We start from the raw sequence: 23,117 nt of genomic DNA, 5'->3' as shown, positions 1-23,117 counted from the left end.
GGAGTTTACAATTAATAGAAAAGAAAGCAAAGCAAACATTGTAATCTGGTGTGGTTATATAACAGGTGTGCATAGAATTTGAAGAAATACATCTTAAAGTGTTGAGAAGTTTTCCAGCTGGCAAAAAAACAAACAAACAAAAAACAGGAATGATTGAGAAGCTGGTATTTTCCTGAATAAGCAGTTTTTTTGTTTTTTTCCTTTTGTTTTGTTTTGTTTTTTTTCAATATCTAGAGACTGAATCTCTACTAGGGTGTAGGTGGAGTCAGATTAAATCAGGAGAGCCACATTTTCAGATATTTATCACACAAAGTTCACCCTAGCATCAGAGTAGAAAAGCAACTAAAAGAAGATAGAGCAACAAACTATGGAAAAAGAAGTGTAGGTAGAGAGCAGGGTGGCAGATTGGAATTGACTCATCCAGATATGGTGTCTGCCTGTACGGGGCTTCAAAAGAAGAGTGTGGGCTCTTGGACAACCCCATTGTTCAAAGATGAAGGCAAGACACTTGCAGTCCCATGTTATCAAAATTTTAAACAGTATCCATATTGTTTGTTCAAAGTATGTTTATCAAAAATAATGATGATATCTTGATTGTTGGACATGAGTGGCTGGATAATTTCACTCACTACATATATATTAATTATATCCTGCTATTTAACAGAATAATTATATAGAAAAGAGCTGACAAACAGCTCACTTCCATCTAGATGACCACGTTTTAGTACTCTGATATGCATGACATTATGTGAATGCTGAAACTATCTACATAAAAATGAATCATGATCTCCAGTTAGAATGACTTAGTGGAAAACCAGTAGTGGCTGCATTCATCTACTTTCTGGACATCATCCATTTATTCACTCAACATGTATTTGTGGAGTGACTCTTAACTGCAAAAGCTAACTGCTATGAGACATATGGAATACATAAAGATTTTAACATTTCTATTAAGGTGCTGAAATATTCCATAAGCCATTCTATAAATTATTTTTCTCAATTACTTACTTCTAAACTGGATTTTCCTCCAGAAGCCTTGGTCCAAAACCTAGTGGGAGTCAGAAATTTCCCAATAAGCCTATAAAAGCATCCTCATAAAAATTGTCACTAGAAAAGTGACAGTATGATTGATATGGTTCAAGATATATGGAGGGCCTTTGGACAGAAGGCTATGGCTCTAGAAGGAAACACAGATTTGGAATTGTAGTAAGATACAGATGGACAGATGAGGGTGAAAAAGTTTCAGGAACATAAGATTTGATGGGTGACCATAAATTTATTAGGATTTCAAGGAAGATGGATTTAGGAAGAAAGAACAAAGTCATAGAGGCATGCCAGAGTATGTTACATTCTGGAAATTAATTTGTTTCACAGTCACTGCCTCCCAGAGTTAGACATTTGTCAGGTGTAGCAATGATATGTTGAACATGAAAGAGTAGAAAATGGGAAGAGATGATTTCTTACGCTGAACTAAACTCCCCAGCTCCATACTGCTTCTCTTCATGGATATAGCAAACAAACAAACAACTGTTCATTTTTAATACCAGTATATCTGTCTGGATTGTGTCCTACCAGGTTCTAGGCATTTAGGTTCATATGTATTTATCGAATAAACATCTATAACTCTAAGCTATCTCCCACGTAATCTATAGTCTTACACCATAAAAGAATGACAGATTAGTCAGTAAGTTTTTATAGGGTTCCTCTATGCATGCCAGGCATTATGGAGACACACTTAGCAAATCTAAAAAAGGATTATAGATTTCAAGATGCTTATCTTTTTATCTCCCCCCAGCTGTGGCATAGCTTCTTGTACATAAAAGCGACATGTAAATGTGTTATACTAAATTACATATATATGAGTAGAAAATAAAAATAACAATTCAAGATAATAAATGCTGAAATGGATATAGATATATATAGTATAGTTATAAAGATGAATATAGACTACTGGGTTCTTAAAGGCACCTTATAATGTTAAAGACTGGAGAAAGACAGGCATCTGAAGGGAGAATAAAGAGTAGGAAAGAAAAAGGGGGTGATGACCCCATAGAGACCACTGTAAATGGAGGTCACTGAGATTTATCTGTAGTGGTAATGCTTCACAGATTTTCTCTTACAGTAAAATATTCTGTTGCCATTGATTCACTTTTACTTTCAAGATCACGAAATTAGGTTGGGGTTTCAGAAAATATGGCCACAGAGAGGTCCTCAGGACCATTTCTTCTGAGGTTCCATAATGAAGATTTAGTAGAAAGGGGATTCCAAATTGTCAGAGGCTACTTTCTTCAAGGCCAATCTTCTTCCAGCTACTCAGGTATTTGCTGCATCCTGTCTCCAACTGATGCATTCATCATAGGATTTCCTGGATGTAAATCCATCTGTATAGGTGAAGAAAGGACTCACAGTCTGTCAGGTAAGTTGAACATGAAAGTCTGTCAGGTACTAGATACACTGCACAGAAGAGCAAAACAGTAGTGACACCAAAATCACTAAATCATCTCTTAGCCTAATTTAAGTAATAGTCACTTTATTATTTCTCACTGTCTCTTTGCCCATTTAGGAAAAAAAAAATCAATTATACTTTCTTTTTTAGTGGGGATTCCACTTGTTACTGAAGACAGAGTTTAATCTTAAGAGAAAAATAAATATGCCTTTAAATTATAAGTAACCTGCAAAAACACATTAAAAAACACTTAAGCCGTTCTAACCCATATAGGTTTACAAGCATAAATATTTTAGAAATTATTATGCATCTTAAAACACTAGACCACTTTATAAAAATGAAGTCAAAAAAGAAAAATCCTGAGTTTGGTTTAGTAAGTCATATTCTGTAAAACTTCCGAGAATTTACCTCTGAAAACCAAGGAGTTTGGATAAAGTAAATTAATATTTGCTGTAATTGGCATATACAAATAAAAATACTTTCATTTTTCCCCTTATCAACCACAAAAATAGCAAAGTAAATTCTGTAGGCTTCACTATGTTTTTTTTAATCTGTTTTCATGATGAATGTGTATTACATAACTATAGGTGCTAAATTACATATTACATATTTCTATCGATAATTTAAAAAGTATTTGTGTTTTTATTTTTTGTTGTATATTATGTGAAAAATCAAACAGCTTTCAAAGAAAATAATGCCTACTAGATCATCTTTCTCTGTTAATTTTTTCCATAATTTGTAATGGTCTTTGATATTTTTTGAACTTTTTCATTTTAATTCTAGTACAGTTAACGTATAGTGTTATATTAGTTTCAGGTGTATGATATAATGATTCAACAATTCTATACATTACTCAGTGCTCATCATGTAAGTGTACACTTTAATTCCCATCACCTATTTCACCCATTCCCTCACCCACCTCCCCTCTGGTAATCATCAGTTCTCTCTAGTTAAGGGTCTGTTTCTTGTTCTCGATCTCTCTCTCTCTCTCTCTCCACCCCCCCCCCTTTGTTTTGTTTCTTAAATTCCACGTGAGTGAAATCATATGGTATTTGTCATTCTCTAATTGACTTATTTCGCTTAGCATTGTCCTCTCTAGTTCCATCCAAGTTGTTGCAAATGGGAAGATTTCATTCTTTTTTTATGGCTGAATAATATCCCATTGTATATATACACCACATCTTTATCCATTCTTCTATTGATGGAAACTTGCGCTGCTTCTACAATTTGGCTATTGTAAATAATGTGGCAATAAACATAGGGGTGCATATAGCCTTTCAAATTAGTGTTTTTGTATTCTTTGGGTAAATACCCAGTAGTGTGATTACTGGATCAGGGAGCATTCTATTTTTAGTTTTTTGAGGAACCTCCATACTACTTTCAGAGCGGCTGCAACAGTTGGCGTTCTCATCAACAGTGCATGAGGATTCCATTCTCTCCATATCTTTGCCAACACTTGTTTCTTGTGTTGTAGATTTTAGCCACTCTGACAGGTGTGAGATGTTATCTCATTGTGGTTTTGATTTACACTTCCCTGATGATGAGTGATGTTGAGCCATCTTTTCATGTGTCTGTCAGCCATCTGCATGTCTTCTTTGGAGAAATGTCTGTTCATGTCTTCTGCCCAGTTTTTAATTGGGTTATTTGTTTTTGGGGTGTTGAGTTGTATCAGGTCCTTCTGTATTTTGGATACTATATCGGATATGTCATATGCAGATATCTTCTCCCATTCCATAGGTTGTTTTTTTAGTTTTGTTGATTGTTTCCTTCGCTGTGCAGAAGTTTTTTATTTTGACTTAGTCCCAGTAGTTCAGTTTTGCTTTTCTTCCCTTGCCTCAGGAGATGTAACTAGAAAAATGTTGCGATGGCCTGGGTAAGAGAAATTACTGCCTATGCTCTATTTTAGGATTTTTTATGGTTTCAGGTCTCACATTTAGGTCTTCAATCCACTTTGAATTTATTTTTGTGTCTGGTATAAGAAAGTGGTCCAGTTTCATTCTTTTGTATGTAGCTGTCCAGTTTTCTCAACACCATTTGTTGAAGAGATTGTCTTTTTTCCATTACATATTCTTGCCTCCTTTGTTGAAGATTAATTGACCATATACTTGTGGGTTTATTTCTGGGTTTTCTGTTCTGTTCTATTGATCTGTGTGTCTATTTTTGTGCCAGTGCAATACTCATTTGATTACTACAGATTTGTAATATAACTTGAGGTCTGGAATTGTGATGCCTCCAGCTTTGCTTTTCTTTTTCAGGATTGTTTTGACTATTCAGGGTCCTTTATGTTTCCAAACACATTTTAGGATTATTTGTTCTAGTTCTGTGAAAAATGCTATTGGTATTTTGATACGGATTTCATTAAATCTGTAGATTGCTTTGGGTAGTCTGGACATTTTTTTTTTTTTTTAAAGATTTTATTTATTTATTCATAAGAGACAGAGAGAGGAGAGGCAGAGGGAGAAGCAGGCTCCCCGCTGAGCGGAAAGCCCGATGTGGGACTCGATCCCAGGACCCTGGGATCATGACCTGAGCCGAAGGCAGACGCTTAACCATCTGAGCCACCCAGGCACCCTAGTCTGGACATTTTAACAATATTTGTTCTTCCAGTCTGTAAGCATGAAATATCTTTGTGTTGTCTTCAGTTTCTTTTTATCAGTGTTTTATACTGATCAGTTTTTTATCAGTTTTATAACATAAGTTTATGCCTAGGTATTTTACTATTTTTGGTACAATTGTAGATAGGATTGCTTTCTTAATTTTCTGTTTCTGTTGCTTCATTATTAGTGCATAGAAATGCAGTGGATTTCTGTACATTGATTTTGTATCCTGCAACATTACTGAACTCATTTATCAGTTTTAGTAGTTTTTTGGTGGAGTCTTGAGTTTTCTATATATAGTACCATGTCATTTTGAATAGTGTTAAGTTTTACCTCGTCTTTACCAAATTTGTTGATTTTATTAGTTTTTATTATCTGATTGCTGTGGCTAGGATTTCCATTACTATGTTGAATAAAAGTGGTGAGAGTGGCCACCCCTGTCTTGTTCCTGATATTAGGGGGAAGGCTCTCAGTTTTTCAGCATTGAGTGTAATTTTAACTGTGGGTTTTTCATATATGGCCTTTATGATGTGGAGTTATAGTCCTTCTAAACCTACTTTTCTGAAGGTTTGTATCATCAATGGATGTTGTACTTTGTCAGAATGCTTTTTCTGGCTCAGTTGAAATAATCATATGGTTTTTATCCTTGCTCTTAATGTGATGTATCATGTTGACTGATTTGCCAATGTTGAACCACCCTTGCATCCTGGGAATAAATCCACTTGATTTTGATGAATAAGTTTTCTAATGTATTGTTGGATTCAACTTGCTGATATTTTATTGAGGAGTTTTGAATGTATATTCATCAGAGATATTGGCCTGCAATATTCTCTGTATAGATAGATAGATAGATAGATATTGGCCTGTAATATTCTCTGGATGGATGGATAGATAGATAGATAGATAGATAGATAGATAGATAGATAGATAGATATTGGCCTGTAATATTCTCTGTATAGATAGATAGATAGATATTCTCTGTATAGATAGATAGATAGATAGATAGATAGATAGATATTGGCCTGTAATATTCTCTGTATAGATAGATCGATCGATTGATCGATCGATCTTTATTTTTATTTTTTGGAGTGTCTTTATTTCATTATGGTATCAGGGTCATGCAGACCTCATAGAATGAATTTGGAAGTTTTCCTTCCTCTTGTATTTTGGAATAGTTGGAGGAGAAAAGGTATTAACTTTTCCTTAAATGTTTAGTAGAAGTCACCTGTGAAGCCATCTGGTCTTGAGTTTTGGGGAATTTTTTGATTGCTGATTCAGTTTCATTGCTGGTAGTTGGTCTGTTTAAATTTCTATTTCTTCCTTCTTCAATTTTAGTAGACTACACATTTCTAGGAACTTATCCATTTCTAGGTTGTCCAATTTGCTAGCATATAACATTTCATAATATTCTTATAATCCTTTCTATTTCTGTTATATCAGTTGTGATTTCACCTCTTTCATTTCTGGTTTTATTTATTTGAGTCTCTCATTTTCTATGAGTCTGACTAAATGTTTATCAGTTTTGTTTATCTTTTCAAGGAACCAATTCCTGGTTTCTTTGATCTGTACTATTTTTTTTTTTTTTTAAGTTGTTATTTCATGTATTTCTGCTCTCACCTTATTATTTCCTTCCTTCTACTGGTTTGGTGTTTTGTTATTTTTCTAGCTCCTTTAGGTGTAATGTTGGGTTGTTTGAGATTTTTCTTGCTTCTTGAGGCAATTTTGCTGTATTTTGGATCATTATGTTTTCCTTTTCATTTGTCTCCATGTATTTTTTTTTTTTTTATTTCCTCTTTGCTTTCTTGGTTGACCCATTCATTGTTTACTAGCATGATATTTAGCATCTTTGTAAATGTGTTCTTTACAGAATTTTTCTTGTGATTGATTTCTAGTTTCATAGCATTCTGGTCAGAAAAGATTCCTGGTGTGACTTCAGTCTTTTTAAATTTGTTGAGACTTATTTTGTGGTCTAACATGTTGATCTATTTTGAGAATGTTTCATGTACACTTGAAAAGAAGGTGTATTCTGGTAATTTTGGATGAAATATTTTGAATAGATCTTGTAGGTCTGTCTGGTCCAAAATGTCATTCAAAGCCACTGTTACCTTGTTGATTTTCTTTGTATGATCTATCCATTGAGTTAAAAGTCCCCTACTATTATTGTATTACTATTGATTACTTCCTTTACGTTTGTTATTAACTGCTTTATGTATTCGGGTACTCCCAGAATGGGTGGATAAATATTTACAATTGTTATATCTTCTTGTTGGCTTTTCCCCTGAATGATTATATAGTGCTCTTCTCTGTCTCTTGTTACAGTCTTTGCTTTAAAGTATTTTGTCCAATATAAGTATTGCTACCCTGGCTTTCTTTTCACACACCTGTGCATGATAAATGCTTCTGCATCCCTTCACTTTCAGTCTGCATGTATCTTTAGGTCTGAAATGAGTCTGTTGTATACAGCATATAGATAGGTCTTATTTTTTCATCCATTTTGTCACCCTCTGTCTTTTGATTGGAATGTTTAGTCCATTTTCATTCAGTGTAATTACTGATAAGTAGGTACCTATTGTCATTTTGTTACTTGTTTTATGGTTGTTTTTGTAGTTCTTCTCTGTTCCTTTCTTCTCTTGCTCTCTTCTCTCAAGATAAGTTGGTTTTCTTTAGTGATATACTTGGATTACTTTCTCTGTTTTTTTTGCATATTACTGATTTTTGATTTGTGGTTACCATTTGGTTTGTATATAACATCTTCTGTATATAGCAGTGTATGTTAAGTTTGAACTCATTCTTTACAACTTTACTTCCCTTCATATCCTTTTATTTTGTGAGTTCCTTGACTGATTTTTATAAATATACTTATTTTTACTGCTTTTGTGCTTCCTACTTTCCTTACTCTAGCTTATGGTCTTTCCTTTCCACTCAGAGTCCCCTATAACATTTCTTGCAGGGCTCGTTTAGTGGTAATGAATTCCTTTAACTTTTGTTTGTCTGGAAAAATCTTTATCTCACCTTCTATTCTGAAGGATGGCTTTGCTGGATAGAGTATTCTTGGCTGCAGCATTTTGAATATATCATGCCACTCCCTCTGGCTTGCAAGATTTCTATTGAAAAATCATCTGGTAGCCTTATGTGGTTTCCTTTATATGTAACTGCTTTCTTCTTCTGCTTTTAAAATTACCTATCACTTCTTTTCCCACCTTAACTACTGTGTATCTTGGTGTGGACCTCCTTGGGTGGATTTTGTGTGGGGTGGGATCTCTGTGCCTAGGTTATCCGGAATTTATTTCCTTCCCCAGATTTGGGAGATTTACAACTATTATTTCTTCAAATAAATTTTCTGCCCGCTTTTCTTTCTCTTCTTCTGTGATCCTATAAGGCAAATGTTATTACACTTGGAAAAAAAAAAAAAAAAAAAAAAAAATATATATATATATATATATATATAATTTATTTATTTATTTATCCCCCATCCCCCACCCCCCAATCTGCTCAGCTTATTTTCTATTTTTCTGTTCTCCAGGTCACTGGTCCGATCTTCTGCTTTGTCTCTTCTACTCTTTATTACATCTAGTGTATTTTTAAATTCATTTATGGTGGTCCTTATCTCTAATCGGTTCTTTTTTTTTTTTTTTATCTCATTAAGTGTCAGAGATGTCTTTTACTCTTAAGTCTGGTGAGTATCTTTATGATCATTACTTTAAATTCTCTAACAGGCATATTACTTATCTCCATTTTGCTTTGGTCTCTTGCTGTGATTTTGTCTTATTCTTTTACTTGGGACATATTCCTCTGTCTCCTCATTTTGCCTAACTTCTGTAGAGGTTTCTGTGTGTTAGGGGAGACAGCCACATCTGCACTTGCAACTAATGGCCTTATGAAGAAGAGGTCCGGTAGTTTCCTGCTATGTAGTATCCCCTTTTCACCAGAACCTGCCCCTTCAGGCGTGTCTCCTATGTGTGATGTATCTACCCTGCTGTTGTGGCTGAGCTGCTTTTTCCTTCAGTCCAGTCGTCTGCAATAGCTTTCTTGGCCTATTGTGGGCAGTGTCTACTCCCTGTGATGTCAGTGGGCCAGCCTGGAGATGCCATGGGCTTGACTTGAAACAGACCAGGCATTTGCCAGAGATATAGCACCAGACTGCAAGGCACTTTCCCTGGTTGTCTCCTGAGAAGCTTTCATTGGTAGGGGTGGGGCCTGAAGTCAGACCAGTTGTCTGCCTCCAGCCTACTACTGGTTCTCTGACTGGTATGTGTGTTTATCTTTCCTCTCTCAGGGGCATGCGTCACTTTGGAGTGGTGCTGGCTACTCTACGGGCTGCTTTCACACTGCCAGGGCTGCAGCATCCTGTGTGGGGTCTGGTCAAGAGTATATTGGAGAGGGTAGTTCCACTGAAACACAGCATAGGGAGGCAGGGTGGTGGTGCTAGCAAGTTTTGAGTGCTGCTGTTTTTTTGTAGGAGGGGCCCTGAAGGGGTTGGTCTGTGGAAGCTGATAATTTTAACTATTAAAACTACTAGTGCTAATAATAACTATGTTTATGGTTACAATTTATTAAACACTAAGTGCAAGTGTTTATGCTCCACCAGACGCTATGGTGACACATCTTTAAGGTATCCCAAGTTATCATCTCCAGTTTATTTATTAGGAAGCTGCTGCTTAGAAAAATTAAGCAATGTATTGTAAATCTTTGAGTTGAGATTTGAACCCAGGCCTACCTGACTCCTGAACTAGTACCTTTACTCTATTATCCTGCCTCTAAAAAAGACCTGATTATCCCTTTTCTAACAAGAGAAATTAAGACTAATCTATATCACCCAGAATAAAGCTCATATCAGATGCCAAAACAAGTCGATTAGTTTCTCTGACTCAAGGCTACAGAGAGAATCTGTAATTCCTGTCTACTTTTCACCCCAAAGTGTGACATTACTCTGGAGCCAGCGGACAGGCAAGTGATAATAATTGCCTACATGCCCATCTGCATGAGTGAGGCAGTGCTTCATGGAAGAATGACTAAAAGGGTTCCTTTCCCTGAGAACCACCTGTTCCCCCCTAAGTGAATAAAAAGAACAGCCTCTTTTCCCAACGAGAGAGATGACTGAGACAGAATATTGGGTTAAGAATTTTTTTCCTTTTTTTTGTCTCATTTTAACGCCTTAAATATTTTCCTCAATAAAACACACACATACTTCAAATAGGAATTGAAGAAAAGTAGGTGAAAGAGAAGGGACAAAAGAAGCAATTGTAAAAGAGCAAATAAGAACTTCCGCAGGAAGTCACAAAGAACTTTCAAGGTCTTCTGGTTATTTAGAGACAAAGGAGAAGGGTCTGGGCATGAGAAACTAGATGAGGTCAAGACATTAACATTAGGAATAAATACTGGAATGTGGGGAAATACTAAGTATAATGTTTTCTGTATTTAGCTGCTTAAAATTAAGTGACAGATTGTTTCTATTTATTAAAGAATCTACAATCTGTAAAAAATAATGAACTATAATCAAAATAATTAAAACAATCATGTGCATGGCACTTTACATATTGTATTTCATATAATCTAAAAAGCAGCCTTAAAACATAGGCTGTACTTTAATGCTTGTTTCATATTTGGAGAAACTGAGCCCTAAATGAGGTTAAGCAACTTGCTTAAGGACACCGCTAATAAATTGACAAAACTGGAATTTAGAGCCAGGAACTTTGATTTCATAGACTGAACACTTATCTTCTATATTCAGTAGTCAACAAGTCATGCTGTTTTCATTTCTCTTTTCCTAATAAGGTTCTGATATAATTTTAGGCAACTTTAAGCATTGTCCTAGCAATATATGCTGGCTGGGTTCTTAATAAGGAAAATAACCAATAACTCTCAGGAATAAAATGCTACATCAGTATCAAGTTAGTCAACCATTAGATGTTAGGGGTCTCTGTGCCCAGTACTATTTCAGAGTTTGATCTCATAGAAAGTATGAATGAATTCAATTCCAAAGTCAATTCTAAGTTGGAAAAAACTAAAAGGTTTTCTGAGCATGGGAGGTGCTTCCTGCTGGCCATGAATCCAAGAAGGAAAACTGGCAGGAGTGATATAAATATAACCAATGGTTTCAGCAGTGGAAATCAATGTTTCGTCAGTGTTGCATAAGCAACTGATAGAGAGCATAGGGCCTGACTGTGACAACACAGATGCACCTTACAGACATTATCCTCAGTGAAATAAGCCAGTCACAAAGGTCAAATACTGCATGAATCCACTCTGAAAAGGCATCTAAAATAATCAAACTCCTAGAAGCAGAGAGTAGAATGGTGTTTGCCAGGGGAGGGGGAAATGGGGAGTTGTTATTCAGTGGGTATAAAATTTTAGTCACGCAAGATGAGTTAAGTTCTACAGATTTGCTATGCAACACTGTGCTTATAGTTAACAATACTTTATTGTGCATTTAAGATTTGTCAAGAGAGTAGATCTCATATTAAGTATTCTTACAACAATTAAAAAAATTGCTCTTATGAATGCAGCATAACTTTGATATGACAAATATATTGCAAAGAAAGAAATAGACCAATATTATATATGAAAAAAAAAAATGAGCATAGGGCTTGAGTAATTGCTAAACAGACATCCATAAGCCAAACCACATGTGTCACTATTCCCAGCAGTAACATTGAGTTCAACTTGGGAGGTAAGAAGTACAAACAAATTCCACATCCCTCCATATTGTTTTGTGGTGATGTCCTTGACGAGCTCATACCACTGACAGCTGCACAGTTAACTACACACATAGGACTTCTTCTTTTGTTTTTTAATCAGAATGCTGTTATGTGAGGCATAAGAAAAATTATAAAGCCTTTAGATTCCTTCATTTCAAAAACAAATAAAATACTTACATTATTAACAGAAGAGCATACTGGTTTCGGTCCGTAAAATCTTTGGGAAAGGACAACTGTAAAGGAAGTTCTTTTAAAGAAAGAGCAAAATATTAAAGATGGAGAGTCATTTACATGTAAAACTATAAGATGCAGAGAATGTTGTTCTTAAATAACATAGCATGCACAAAACTTTACCATAGTCGTCAATATGAAGCATTTTAATTTCTGACTTTACTATCTTCTTCTTCAGGATAGCTTCCTTCAGCATGGAATTGCTTTCCAATATAAAATATTCTATAAATCAAAAAGTTAATTTAAATAATTACTATGTGTTGATCAGGAATCAGTACAACACAACAAATAATCAGTGATTATCATTTGGCAAGCACTGTGTTAGGCACTGATTAAACTCTCATAATTTCTCTCCTGGCTGGATTACTACAACAGTTTTCTAACTGAGCTTTCTTATTCCAGTGAAATGTTCTCTATTTGCCCTATTCTTGGAATTAGCATTTACATTTTCAAAATGCAAATCTGATCGTTACTACTCTGCTTAAGAATATTTAAAAGAATACAGACTTATCTAGCACCCAATAAGATGACATTTACCATTCTGGGATCCCAGTACAAAATTATGAGGCATGTAAAAAATCAGGAAAATATTACCTATAATGAGTACAAAATATAATCAATAGAAATAATGCAAATGATATAATCGATTGGCAATACCATTAAAAAGAATATAATTATATCCCATGTGTTTATTAAGGTGAAAAAAATAGGCATGAGGATATTAAGGAGAAATATGAATGAAATTTTTTAAAAAGACACAAGTTAAAATACTAAAAATTAAAAACTGCAAAATCTGATATAAAGACAATCTAAGATGAAAAACAGTAGATGGCATTAATAGCATATTAGGTACTGTAAAAGAAATGATTAATGAATTTGAGAATATAGCAATAGCCAATTAAAAAAAATCAAAAAACAAATTGACAAAACATGAAACAAACATCAGTAACTTGCTGGAATTTTGATTGATATACTAAATCTATAAATTTATTGGGAGATTTGACATACTAAAAAAAGTGAGCCCTCTAATCCATAAGTATGTATGTATATCCACTGATTTCTCTCAATCTTGGGAGAAAGCAATCAGTCTTTCAACATTAAGATATTAAGTATGGTATCAGTTGTAGTAGTTCATCTAATTAAGAAATTTCCTTTCTAGTTATTATTAATATATTGTTGTGTTTACTGTTTTTCAATTTTATCAAATACTTCTAAATCCTCAGAGTTAACAGTAAAGTGAATTGCATCGATTGCTGAATGTTACAGCAATCATGGATTCTTCAGGTAAACCCCATGTACTCATATTATCCTTTTATAGATTGGTAGATTTTACTTGCTAGTATTTAGTGAACTTTGTATCTATATTCATTAGAAAAAAAATTAAAGATTTTTTTTTTTTAAGTAATCACTACATCTAACATGGGGCTCAAACTCACAACCTCAAGATCAAGAGTCTCTCACACTCTACCAACTGAGCCAAATAGGCACATGCCACCCCCTTTTTTATTTTTATCCTTGTAAGGTTTATGTTGGATGTGGAATCTGGAATGTTGGCCTTATTTTTTCTGAGATTTTGTGTTAAGTTTGGTATAAATATTATTGAATATTGCACAGAATTCACCAGTGAAGCTAACTGGAATTTTCTTTGTGGGAAGAATATTAGTTGAAAATTTTTTAGTAGATAATATTTATATAGTGTATTTCCTCCTGTCTGGTTGTTTAGCAGTTAATGTCTTTTAAGAAATTTACCCACTTCATCAAAAATGTGAAATTTGCTACCATAAAATTACTTACAATGTTCCATTACTATCATTCTAATGTGTATAGGATCCATTATTAACATTTGCATTTCATTAATGAAAATAGTGTACATTTTCTTTGATGACTCTATATAGAACTTTATAAATTTTATTGATCTTTAAAAAACTTTGCTTTCATATATTTTCTCTACTGCTAGTCCATTTTCTTTATCATTTATTTCCACTCTTTATTATTTCCTCCCTGTAACTTAATTTGCTCTTCTTTTTCTATCTACTTAAAGTGGAAGTTTAGATGATTGATTTTAAAGTTTTCCTTCTTTATTAAGCAAGATTTTAGAGCCGTAAATTTCTAGTCAGATTGTCAGGTATCTCCAAATTTGAATTAGTTATATTTTCATTTTTCTGTGGCTCAAAGTATTTTCCTAAATTATTCTTTTATCTATGTATTATTTAGAACTGCAAGTCTGATAACAAAACATTCTCAGCATTTCTTCTGTATTCTTTATTTTGCCTTCACTTTTGAAGGCTGTTTTCTAAGATCATTTATTCCAGGTTGAAGATTATGTTTTCTTCTCCATCATCATTTAATTAATTAATTTTAATTCCAGTATACTTAATATACAGTATTATGTTAGTTACAGGCATGCAATATAATGATTCAGCAGTTATACAATGCTCGTCATGATAAGTGCACTCTTAATCCCCTTCTATTTCACCCACCCCACCCACCCACTGTCCTCTGGTAGCCATGTTTGTTTGTAGTTTTTGGTTTGTCTCTTTTTTCCCTTTGTTTTGTTTCCTAAACTCCACATATGAGTGAAGTCATATGGAATTAGTCTTTCTCTGACTGACTTCGCTTAGCATTATATTCTCTAGATCCATCCATGTTGTTGCAAATGGCAAGATTTCATTCTTTTTTATGGCTGAATAATATTCCATTGTGTGTGGGTATATCACATCCACTTTATCCATTCATCTATTGATGGACGCTTGGGCTGCTTCCATAATTTGGCTATTGTAAATAATGCTGCAATAAACAGGTGCATATAGCCTTTCAAATCAATGTTTTTGTATTCTTTGGGTAAATATCCAGTAGTGTGCTTACTGGATTGTATGGTAGTTGTCATTTTAATTTTTTGAGGAACCTCCATACTGCTTTCCAGAGTGGCTGCAACAGTTTGCATTCCCACCAACAGTGCATGAGGATTCCATTTTCTCCACACCCTTGCCAACACTTGCTGTTTCTTATGTTGCTGATTTTAGCCATTCTGACAGGAGTGAAGTGATACTTCATTGTGGTTTTGATTGATTTGCATTTCTCTGATAATAAGTGATGTTGAGCATCTTTTCATGTGTCTGTTGGCCATCTGAATGTCTTCTTTGGAGAAATGTCTGTTTATGTCTTCTGCCCAGTTTTTAAGATTGAATTGATTGATTGATTGATATGACAGAGAGAGAGAGAATGAGCACAAACAGGGACATGGCAGGCAGAGGGAGAGAGAGAAGCAGGCTCCCCATGGAGCAAAGAGCCCAAACCCTGGGATCATGACTGGAGCCGAAGGCAGACGCCTAACCGACTGAGCCACCCAAGCACCCCGTCTGCCCACTTTTTAATTGGGTTATTTGTTTTTGGGGTGCTGAGTTATATCAGATCTTTATATATTTTGGATACTAACCCTTTATTGGATATGTCATTTGCAAATATCTTCTCCAATTCTGTAGGTTGTCTTCTAGTTTTGTTTCCTTCACTGTGCAGAAGCTTTTTATTTTGATGTAGTCCCAATAGTTCATTTTTGCCTTTGTTTCCTTTGCCTCAGGAGACATAATTAGAAAAATGTTGCTATGGCCAATGTAAAAGAAATTACTGCCTGTGCTCTATTTTAGGATTTTATGATTTCATGGCTCACATTTAGGTCCTTATTTTGAGTTTATTTTTGTGTCTGGTGTAAGAAAGTGGTCCAGTTTCATTCTTTTGCATGTAGTTGTCCAGTTTTCTCAACACCATTTGTTGAAGAGATGGCCTTTTTTCAAATGCATTAGCTTGCCTCTTGTTGAAGACTGATTGACCATATAAACATGGGTTTATTTCTGGTCTTTCTATTCTGTTCTATCGATCTATGCATCTATTTTGTGCCAGTACCATATTTTTTTGATCACTACAGATTTGTAATATAACTTGAGGTCTGTAATTGTGACTCCTCCAGCTTTGACTGTCTTTTGTGATTTTATACAAATTTTAGGATTGTTTGTTCTAGGTCTTTGAAAAATGTTGTTCATATTTTGATAGAGATTTCATTAAATCTATAGATTCCTTTGGGTTGTATGGACATTTTAACAATATTTGTCCTTCCAATCCATGAGCATGGAATATCTTTCCATTTCTTTCTGTCCTCTTCAATTTCTTTCATCAGTGTTTTATGGTTTTCAGAGCATAGGTGTTTCATGCCCTTGGTTCATTTTATTCCTATGAATTTTATAATTTTTGGTACATTTTTAAAAGGGACTATTTATTTAATTTCTTTTTGCTGCTTTATTATTAGTGTATAGAAATGGAACAAATTTCTGTATATTGATTTTCTATCCTGCAACCTTAAATTCACTTATCAGTTCTAGTAGTTTTGGGTGGAGTATTGGGTTTGCTATATATGGTATGTCATCTGCAAATAGTGAACATTTTACTTATTCCTTGCCAATTTGGATATTTTTCATTTCTTTTTGTCTGATTCCTGTAGCTAGGATTTCCAGTATTATGTTGAATTAAAGTGGTGAGAGTGGACATCCCTGTCTTGCTCCTGATCTTAAAGAAACTGCTCTCAGTCTTTTATCATTGAGGGTGATGTTAGCTGTGGGTTTTTCATATAAGGCCTTTATTATGTTCAGGTATATGCCCTTTAAAACCTACTTTATTGAGGGTTTCTATCATATTGTACTTTGTCAAATGCTTTCTCTGCATCTATTGAAATGAGGATATGGTTTTTATCCTTTATTTCTGTGTTATGATGTATCATGTTGATTGCTTTGTGATTGTTGAACTACCCATGCATCCTGGCAATAAAACCGACTTGATCATAGTGAATGATTTTTTTATGTATTGTTGGATTCGGTTGGCTGGTATTTTGTTGAGCATTTTGGCATCTATGTTCATCAGCGATATTGGCCTGTAGTTCTTTTTTCATAGTGTCTTTATCTAGTTTTGGTGTCAGGGTAATGCTAGCCTCATGGAATGAAGCTAGGCAGATTTCCTTCCTCTTCTGTTTTTTGGAATAGTTTGAGAAGAATACGTATTAACTCTTCTTTAAGTGTTCAGTAGAACTCACCTGTGAAGCCATGTGGTCCTGGACTTTTGTTTGTTTGGAGTTTTTTGATTAGTGATTCAATTTCCTTGCTGGTTTTTGGCCTGTTCAAATTTTCAATTTCTTCCTGATGCAGTTTTGGGAGGTTATATGTTTCTTGGAATTTATCTATTTCTTCTAGGTTCTCCAATTTGTTGGCATATAATCATTCTCTTATAATCCTTTTTATATCTATGGTATCAGTAGTTATTTCTCCTCTTTCATTTCTGATTTTCTTTGAGTCTTCTCTCACTTTCTCAATTTATTTGCTTATTGATGTATTGACTTTGATGAGTACTGCTATAGGTTTGTCAATTTTGTTAATCTTTTTTATTTTATTTTTTTAAGATTTTTATTTATTTATTTGACAGAGAGAGACACAGCGAGAGAGGGAACACAAGCAGGGGTAGTGGGAGAGGGAGAAGCAGGCCTCCCGCGGAGCAGGGGGCCCGATGTGGGGCTTGATCCCAGCACCCTGGGATCATGACCTGAGCCGAAGGCAGACACTTAAAGACTGAGCCACCCAGGCGCCCCAATTTTGTTAATCTTCTCAAAGAACTAGCTCCTGGGAAACTCTTCATATCTCCTTCTAGTCTTAATGATAGCCTTGCTGGATAGAGCTTTTTTTTTTTTTTTTTGCATATTTTTTTCCTTTCAACATTTTGAACATATCATGTCCCTCCCCTCTGACCTGCAAAGTTTCTTGCTGAAAAATCAGCTGATAGCCTTCTGGGGTTTCTCTTGTATATATTTGTTTTCTTTTCTATATAATTGTTTTCTTTTCTCTTGCTGTTTTTTTTTCTCTTGCTGCTTTTAATATTCTTTTATTTTATTGTTATGTTAATCACCATACATTACATCATTAGTTTTTGATGTAGTGTTACATGATTCATTGTTGGTGCATAACACCCAGTGCTCCATGCAGAATGTACCCTCTTTAATACCCATCACCAGGCTAACCCATCCTCCCACTCCCCTCCCCTCTAAAACCCTCAGTTTGTTTTTCAGAATCAATCGTCTCTCATGGTTCATCTCCCCCTCTGGTTTCCCCCACTTCATTCTTCCCCTCCTGCTATCCTCTTCTTTTTTTTTCTTAACATATATTGCATTATTTGTTTCAGAGGTACAGATCTGTGATTCAACAGTCTTGCACAATTCACAGTGCTCACCATAGCACATACCCTCCCCAATGTCTATCACCCAGCCACCCCATCCCTCCCACCCCCCACCACTCCAGCAACCCTCAGTTTGTTTCCTGAGATTAAGAATTCCTCATATCAGTGAGGTCATATGATACATGTCGTTCTCTGATTGACGTATTTCGCTCAGCATAACACCCTCCAGTTCCATCCACGTCGTTGCAAATGGCAAGATCTCATTCCTTTTGATGGCTGCATAATATTCCACTATATATATATACCACATCTTCTCTATCCATTCAATCTGTCGATGGACATCTTGGCTCTTTCCACAGTTTGGCTATTGTGGACATTGCTGCTATACACATCAGGGTGCACGTACCCCTTTGGATCCCTACATTTGTATCTTTGGGGTAAATACCCAGTAGTGCAATTGCTGGGTCATAGGGTAGCTCTATTTTCAACTTTTTGAGGAACCTCCATATTGTTTTCCAGAGTGGTTGCACCAGCTTGCCTTCCCACCAACAGTGTAGGAGGGTTCCCCTTTCTCCACATCCCCGCCAACATCTGTCATTTCCTGACTTGTTAATTTTAGCCATTCTGACTGGTGTGAGGCGGTATCTCATTGAGGTTTTGATTTGGATTTCCCTGATGCCGAACGATGTTGAGCACTTTTTCATGTGTCTGTTGGCCATTTGGATGTCTTCTTTGGAAAAATGTCTGTTCATGTCTTCTGCCCGTTTCTTGATTGGATTCTTTGTTCTTTGGGTGTTCAGTTTCATAAGTTCTTTATAGATTTTGGATACTAGCCCTTTATCTGATATGTCATTTGCAAATATCTTCTCCCATTCTGTCGGTTGTGTTTTGGTTTTGTTGACTGTTTCTTTTGCTGTGCAAAAGCTTTTTATCTTGATGAAGTCCCAATAGTTCATTTTTGCTCTTGCTTCCCTTGCCTTTCGCGATGTTTCTAGGAAGATGTTGCTGTGCTGAGGTCGAAGAGGTTGCTGCCTGTGTTCTCCTTTAGGATATTGATGGACTCCTGTCTCACGTTTAGGTCTTTCAACCATTTTGAGTCTATTTTTGTGTGTGGTGTAAGGAAATGATCCAGTTTCATTCTTCTGCATGTGGCTGTCCAATTTTCCCAAAACCATTTGTTGAGGAGACTGTCTTTTTTCCATTGGACATTCTTTCCTGCTTTGTCAAAGATTAGTTGACCATAGAGTTGAGGGTCCATTTCTGGGCTCTCTGTTCTGTTCCATTGATCTATGTGTTTGTTTTTGTGCCAGTACCATACTGTCTTGATGAGGACAGCTTTGTAATAGAGCTGGAAGTCCGGAATTGTGATGCTGACAGCTTTGCTTTTCTTTTTCAACATTCCTCTGGCTATACGGGGTCTTTTCTGGTTCCACACAAATTTTAGGATGATTTGTTCCCTTTCTTTGAAAAAACTGGATGGTATTTTGATGGGGATTGCATTGAATGTGTAGATTGTTCTAGGTAGCATTGACATCTTCACAATATTTGTTCTTCCAATCCATGAGCATGGAACGTTTTTCCATTTCTTTGTGTCTTCCTCAGTTTCTTTCATGAGTATTTAATAGTTTTCTGAGTACAGATCCTTTGCCTCTTTGGTTAGATTTATTCCTAGGTATCTTATGGTTTTGGGTGCAATTGTAAATGGGATCGACTCTTTAATTTCTCTTTCTTCTGTCTTATTGTTGGTGTATAGGAATGCCACTGATTTCTGTGCATTGATTTTATATTCTGCCACTTGACTGAATTCCTGTATGAGTTCTAGCAGTTTTGGGGTGGAGTCGTTTTGGTTTTCCACATAAAGTATCATATCGTCTGCAAAGAGTGAGAGTTTGACTTCTTTGCCAATTTGGATGCCGTTTATTTCTTTTTGTTGTCTGATTGTTCTGGCTAGGACTTCTATACTATGTTGAATAGCAGTGGTGATAGTGGACATCCCTGCCGCGTTCCTGACCTTAGGGGGAAAGCTCTCAGTTTTTCCCCATTGAGAATAATACTCACTGTAGGTTTTTCATATGTGGCTTTTATGATATTGAGGTATGTACCCTCTATCCCTATACTCTGAAGAGTTTTGATCAAGAAAGGATGCTGTACTTTGTCAAATGCTTTTTCTGCATCTATTGAGAGGATCCTATGATTCTGGTTCTTTCTTTTGTTAATGCATTGTATCACGTTGATTGATTTGTGGATGTTGAACCAACCTTGCAGCCCAGAGATAAATCCCACTTGGTCATGGTGAATAATCCTATAATGTACTGTTGGATCCTATTGGCTAGTATTTTGGTGAGAATTTTTGCATCCATGTTCATCAAGGATATTGGTCTGTAATTCTCCTTTTTGATGGGGTCTTTGTCTGGTTTGGGGATCAAGGTAATGCTGGCCTCATTAAACGAGTTTGGAAGTTCTCCTTCCATTTCTATTTTTTGGAACAGTTTCAGAATAGGTATTAATTCTTCTTTAAATGTTTGATAGAATTCCCCTGGGAAGCCATCTGGCCCTGGGCTTTTGTTTGTTGGGAGATTTTTGATGACTGCTTCAATTTCCTTAGTGGTCATAGGTCTGTTCAGGTTTTCTATTTCTTCCTGGTTCAGTTTTGGTAGTTGATACATCTCTAGAAATGCATCCATTACTTCCAGGTTATCTAATTTGCTGGCATAGAGTTGCTCATAATATGTTCTTATAATTGTTTGTATTTCTTTGGTGTTGGTTGTGATTTCTCCTCTTTCATTCATGATTTTGTTGATTTGGGTCATTTCTCTTTTCTTTTTGATAAGTCTGGCCAGGGGCTTATCAATCTTGTTAATTCTTTCAAAGAACCAGCTCCTAGTTTCGTTGATCTGTTCTACTGTTCTTTTGGTTTCTATTTCATTGATTTCTGCTCTCATCTTTATTATTTCTCTTCTCCTGCTGGGTTTAGGCTTTATTTGCTGTTCTTTCTCTGGCTCCTTTAGGTGTAGGGTTAGGTTGTGTATTTGAGACCTTTCTTTTTTCTTGAGAAAGGCTTGTATTGCTGTATACTTAACTCTTAGGACTGCCTTTGCTGCATCCCAAAGATTTTGAACAGTTGTGTTTTCATTTTCATTGTTTTCCATGAATTGTTTTAATTCTTCTTTAATTTCCTGGTTGACCCATTCATTCTTTAGTAGGATGCTCTTTAGCTTCCATGTATTTGAGTTCTTTCTGACTTTCCTCTGTGACTGAGTTCTAGTTTCAAAGCATTATGGTTTGAAAATATGCAGGGAGTGATCCCAGTCTTTTGGTACTGGTTGAGACCTGATTTGTGAGCTAGGATGTGATCTATTCTGGAGAATGTTCCATGGGCACTAGAGAAGAATGTGTATTCCGTTGCTTTGGGATGGAATGTTCTGAATATATCTGCTCAGTCCATTTGGTGCAGTGTGTCATTTAAAGTCTTTATTTCCTTGTTGATCTTTTGCTTAGATGATCTGTCCATTTCAGTGAGGGGGGTGTTAAAGTCCCCCACTATTATTGTATTGTTGTCGATGTGTTTCTTTGCTTTTGTTATTAATTGCCTTATATAATTAGCTGCTCCCATGTTAGGGGCATAGATATTTTCAACTGTTAGATCTTCTTGTTGGATGGACCCTTTAAGTAGGATATAGTGTCCTTCCTCATCTCTTATTACAGTCTTTGATTTAAAATCTAATTTGTCTGATACAAGGATTGCTACCCCAGCTTTCTTTTGGTGTCCATTAACATGGTAAATGGTTTTCCACGCCCTCACTTTCAATCTGGGGGTGTCTTTGGGTCTAAAATGAGTCTCTTGCAGACAGCATATCGATGGGTCTTATTTTTTAATCCAATCTGATAGCCTGTGTCTTTTGATTGGGGCATTTAGCCCATTTACATTCAGGGTAACTATTGAAAGATAGGAATTTAGTGCCATTGTATTGCCTGTAAGGTGACTGTTACTGTATATTGTCTTGTGTTCCTTTCTAGTCTATGTTGCTTTTAGGCTCTCTCTTTGCTTAGAGGACCCCTTTCAATATTTCTTGTAGGGCTGGTTTTGTGATTGCAAATTCCTTTAGTTTTTGTTTGTCCTGAAAGCTTTTTATCTCTCCTTCAATTTTCAATGACAGCCTAGCTGGATATAGTATTCTTGGCTGCATATTTTTCTCATTTAGTGCTCTGAATAGATCATGCCAGTCCTTGCTGGCCTGCCAGGTCTCTGTGGATAGGTCTGTTGCCAGTCTAATGTTTCTACCATTGTAGGTTACATATCTCTTCTCCCGAGCTGCTTTCAGGATTTTCTCTTTGTCTCTGAGACTCGTTCGTTTTACTATTAGATGTCAGGGTGCTGACCTATTTTTATTGATTTTGACAGGGTTTCTCTGCCTCCTGGATTTTGATGCCTGTTTCCTTCCCCAAATTAGGGAAGTTCTCTGCTATAATTTGCTCCAATATACCTTCTGCCCCTCTCTCTCTTTCTTCTTCTTCTGGGATCCCAATTATTCTAATGTTGTTTCGTCTTATGGTATCGCTTATCTCTCACATTCTGCCCTGGTGATCCAGTAGTTGTTTATCTCTCTCTTTCTCATCTTCTTTATTTTCCATCATTTGGTCTTCTATCTCACTGATTCTCTCTTCTGCCTCATTTATCCTAGCAGTTAGCACCCCCATTTTTGATTGCACCTCATTAATAGCCTTTTTGATTTCAACTTGGTTAGATTTTAGTTCTTTTATTTCTCCAGAAGGGGTTTCTCTAATAACATCCATGTTTTTTTCAAGCCCAGCTAGTATCTTTAAAGTCATGATTCTGAACTCTAGATCTGACATTGTACTAATGTCCGTATTGAGTAGGTCCCTGGCAGTCGGTACTACCTCTTGTTCTTTTTGTTGAGGTGATTTTTTCCATCTTGT

The 23,117-nt window shown here is 35.7% G+C and overlaps 1 protein-coding gene across 9 annotated transcripts in view; it reads right to left on the bottom strand.

Annotated features, from left to right (window-relative positions):
• Positions 1 to 23,117, bottom strand: part of DPP10 (dipeptidyl peptidase like 10) — a 1,381,541-nt gene that overhangs the window by 30,160 nt on the left and 1,328,264 nt on the right. For all 9 annotated transcript variants that reach the window (XM_032399013.1, XM_032398270.1, XM_032397511.1 and 6 more), the window contains 2 exons: positions 12,096 to 12,194; positions 11,919 to 11,988 (listed from right to left, as the gene is read on the bottom strand). In XM_032399013.1, coding sequence (XP_032254904.1) covers positions 11,919 to 11,988; positions 12,096 to 12,194 — 169 coding nt within the window. The remainder of the gene's footprint in view (positions 1 to 11,918; positions 11,989 to 12,095; positions 12,195 to 23,117) is intronic.

Source organism: Phoca vitulina, unplaced genomic scaffold (assembly GCF_004348235.1).
Source record: "Phoca vitulina isolate PV1807 unplaced genomic scaffold, GSC_HSeal_1.0 scaffold1, whole genome shotgun sequence".
In the NCBI taxonomy this organism is placed as follows: domain Eukaryota; kingdom Metazoa; phylum Chordata; class Mammalia; order Carnivora; family Phocidae; genus Phoca; species Phoca vitulina.
Note: the sequence above shows the minus strand (reverse complement) of the source record. Positions and strands in the feature narration are given on the sequence as shown.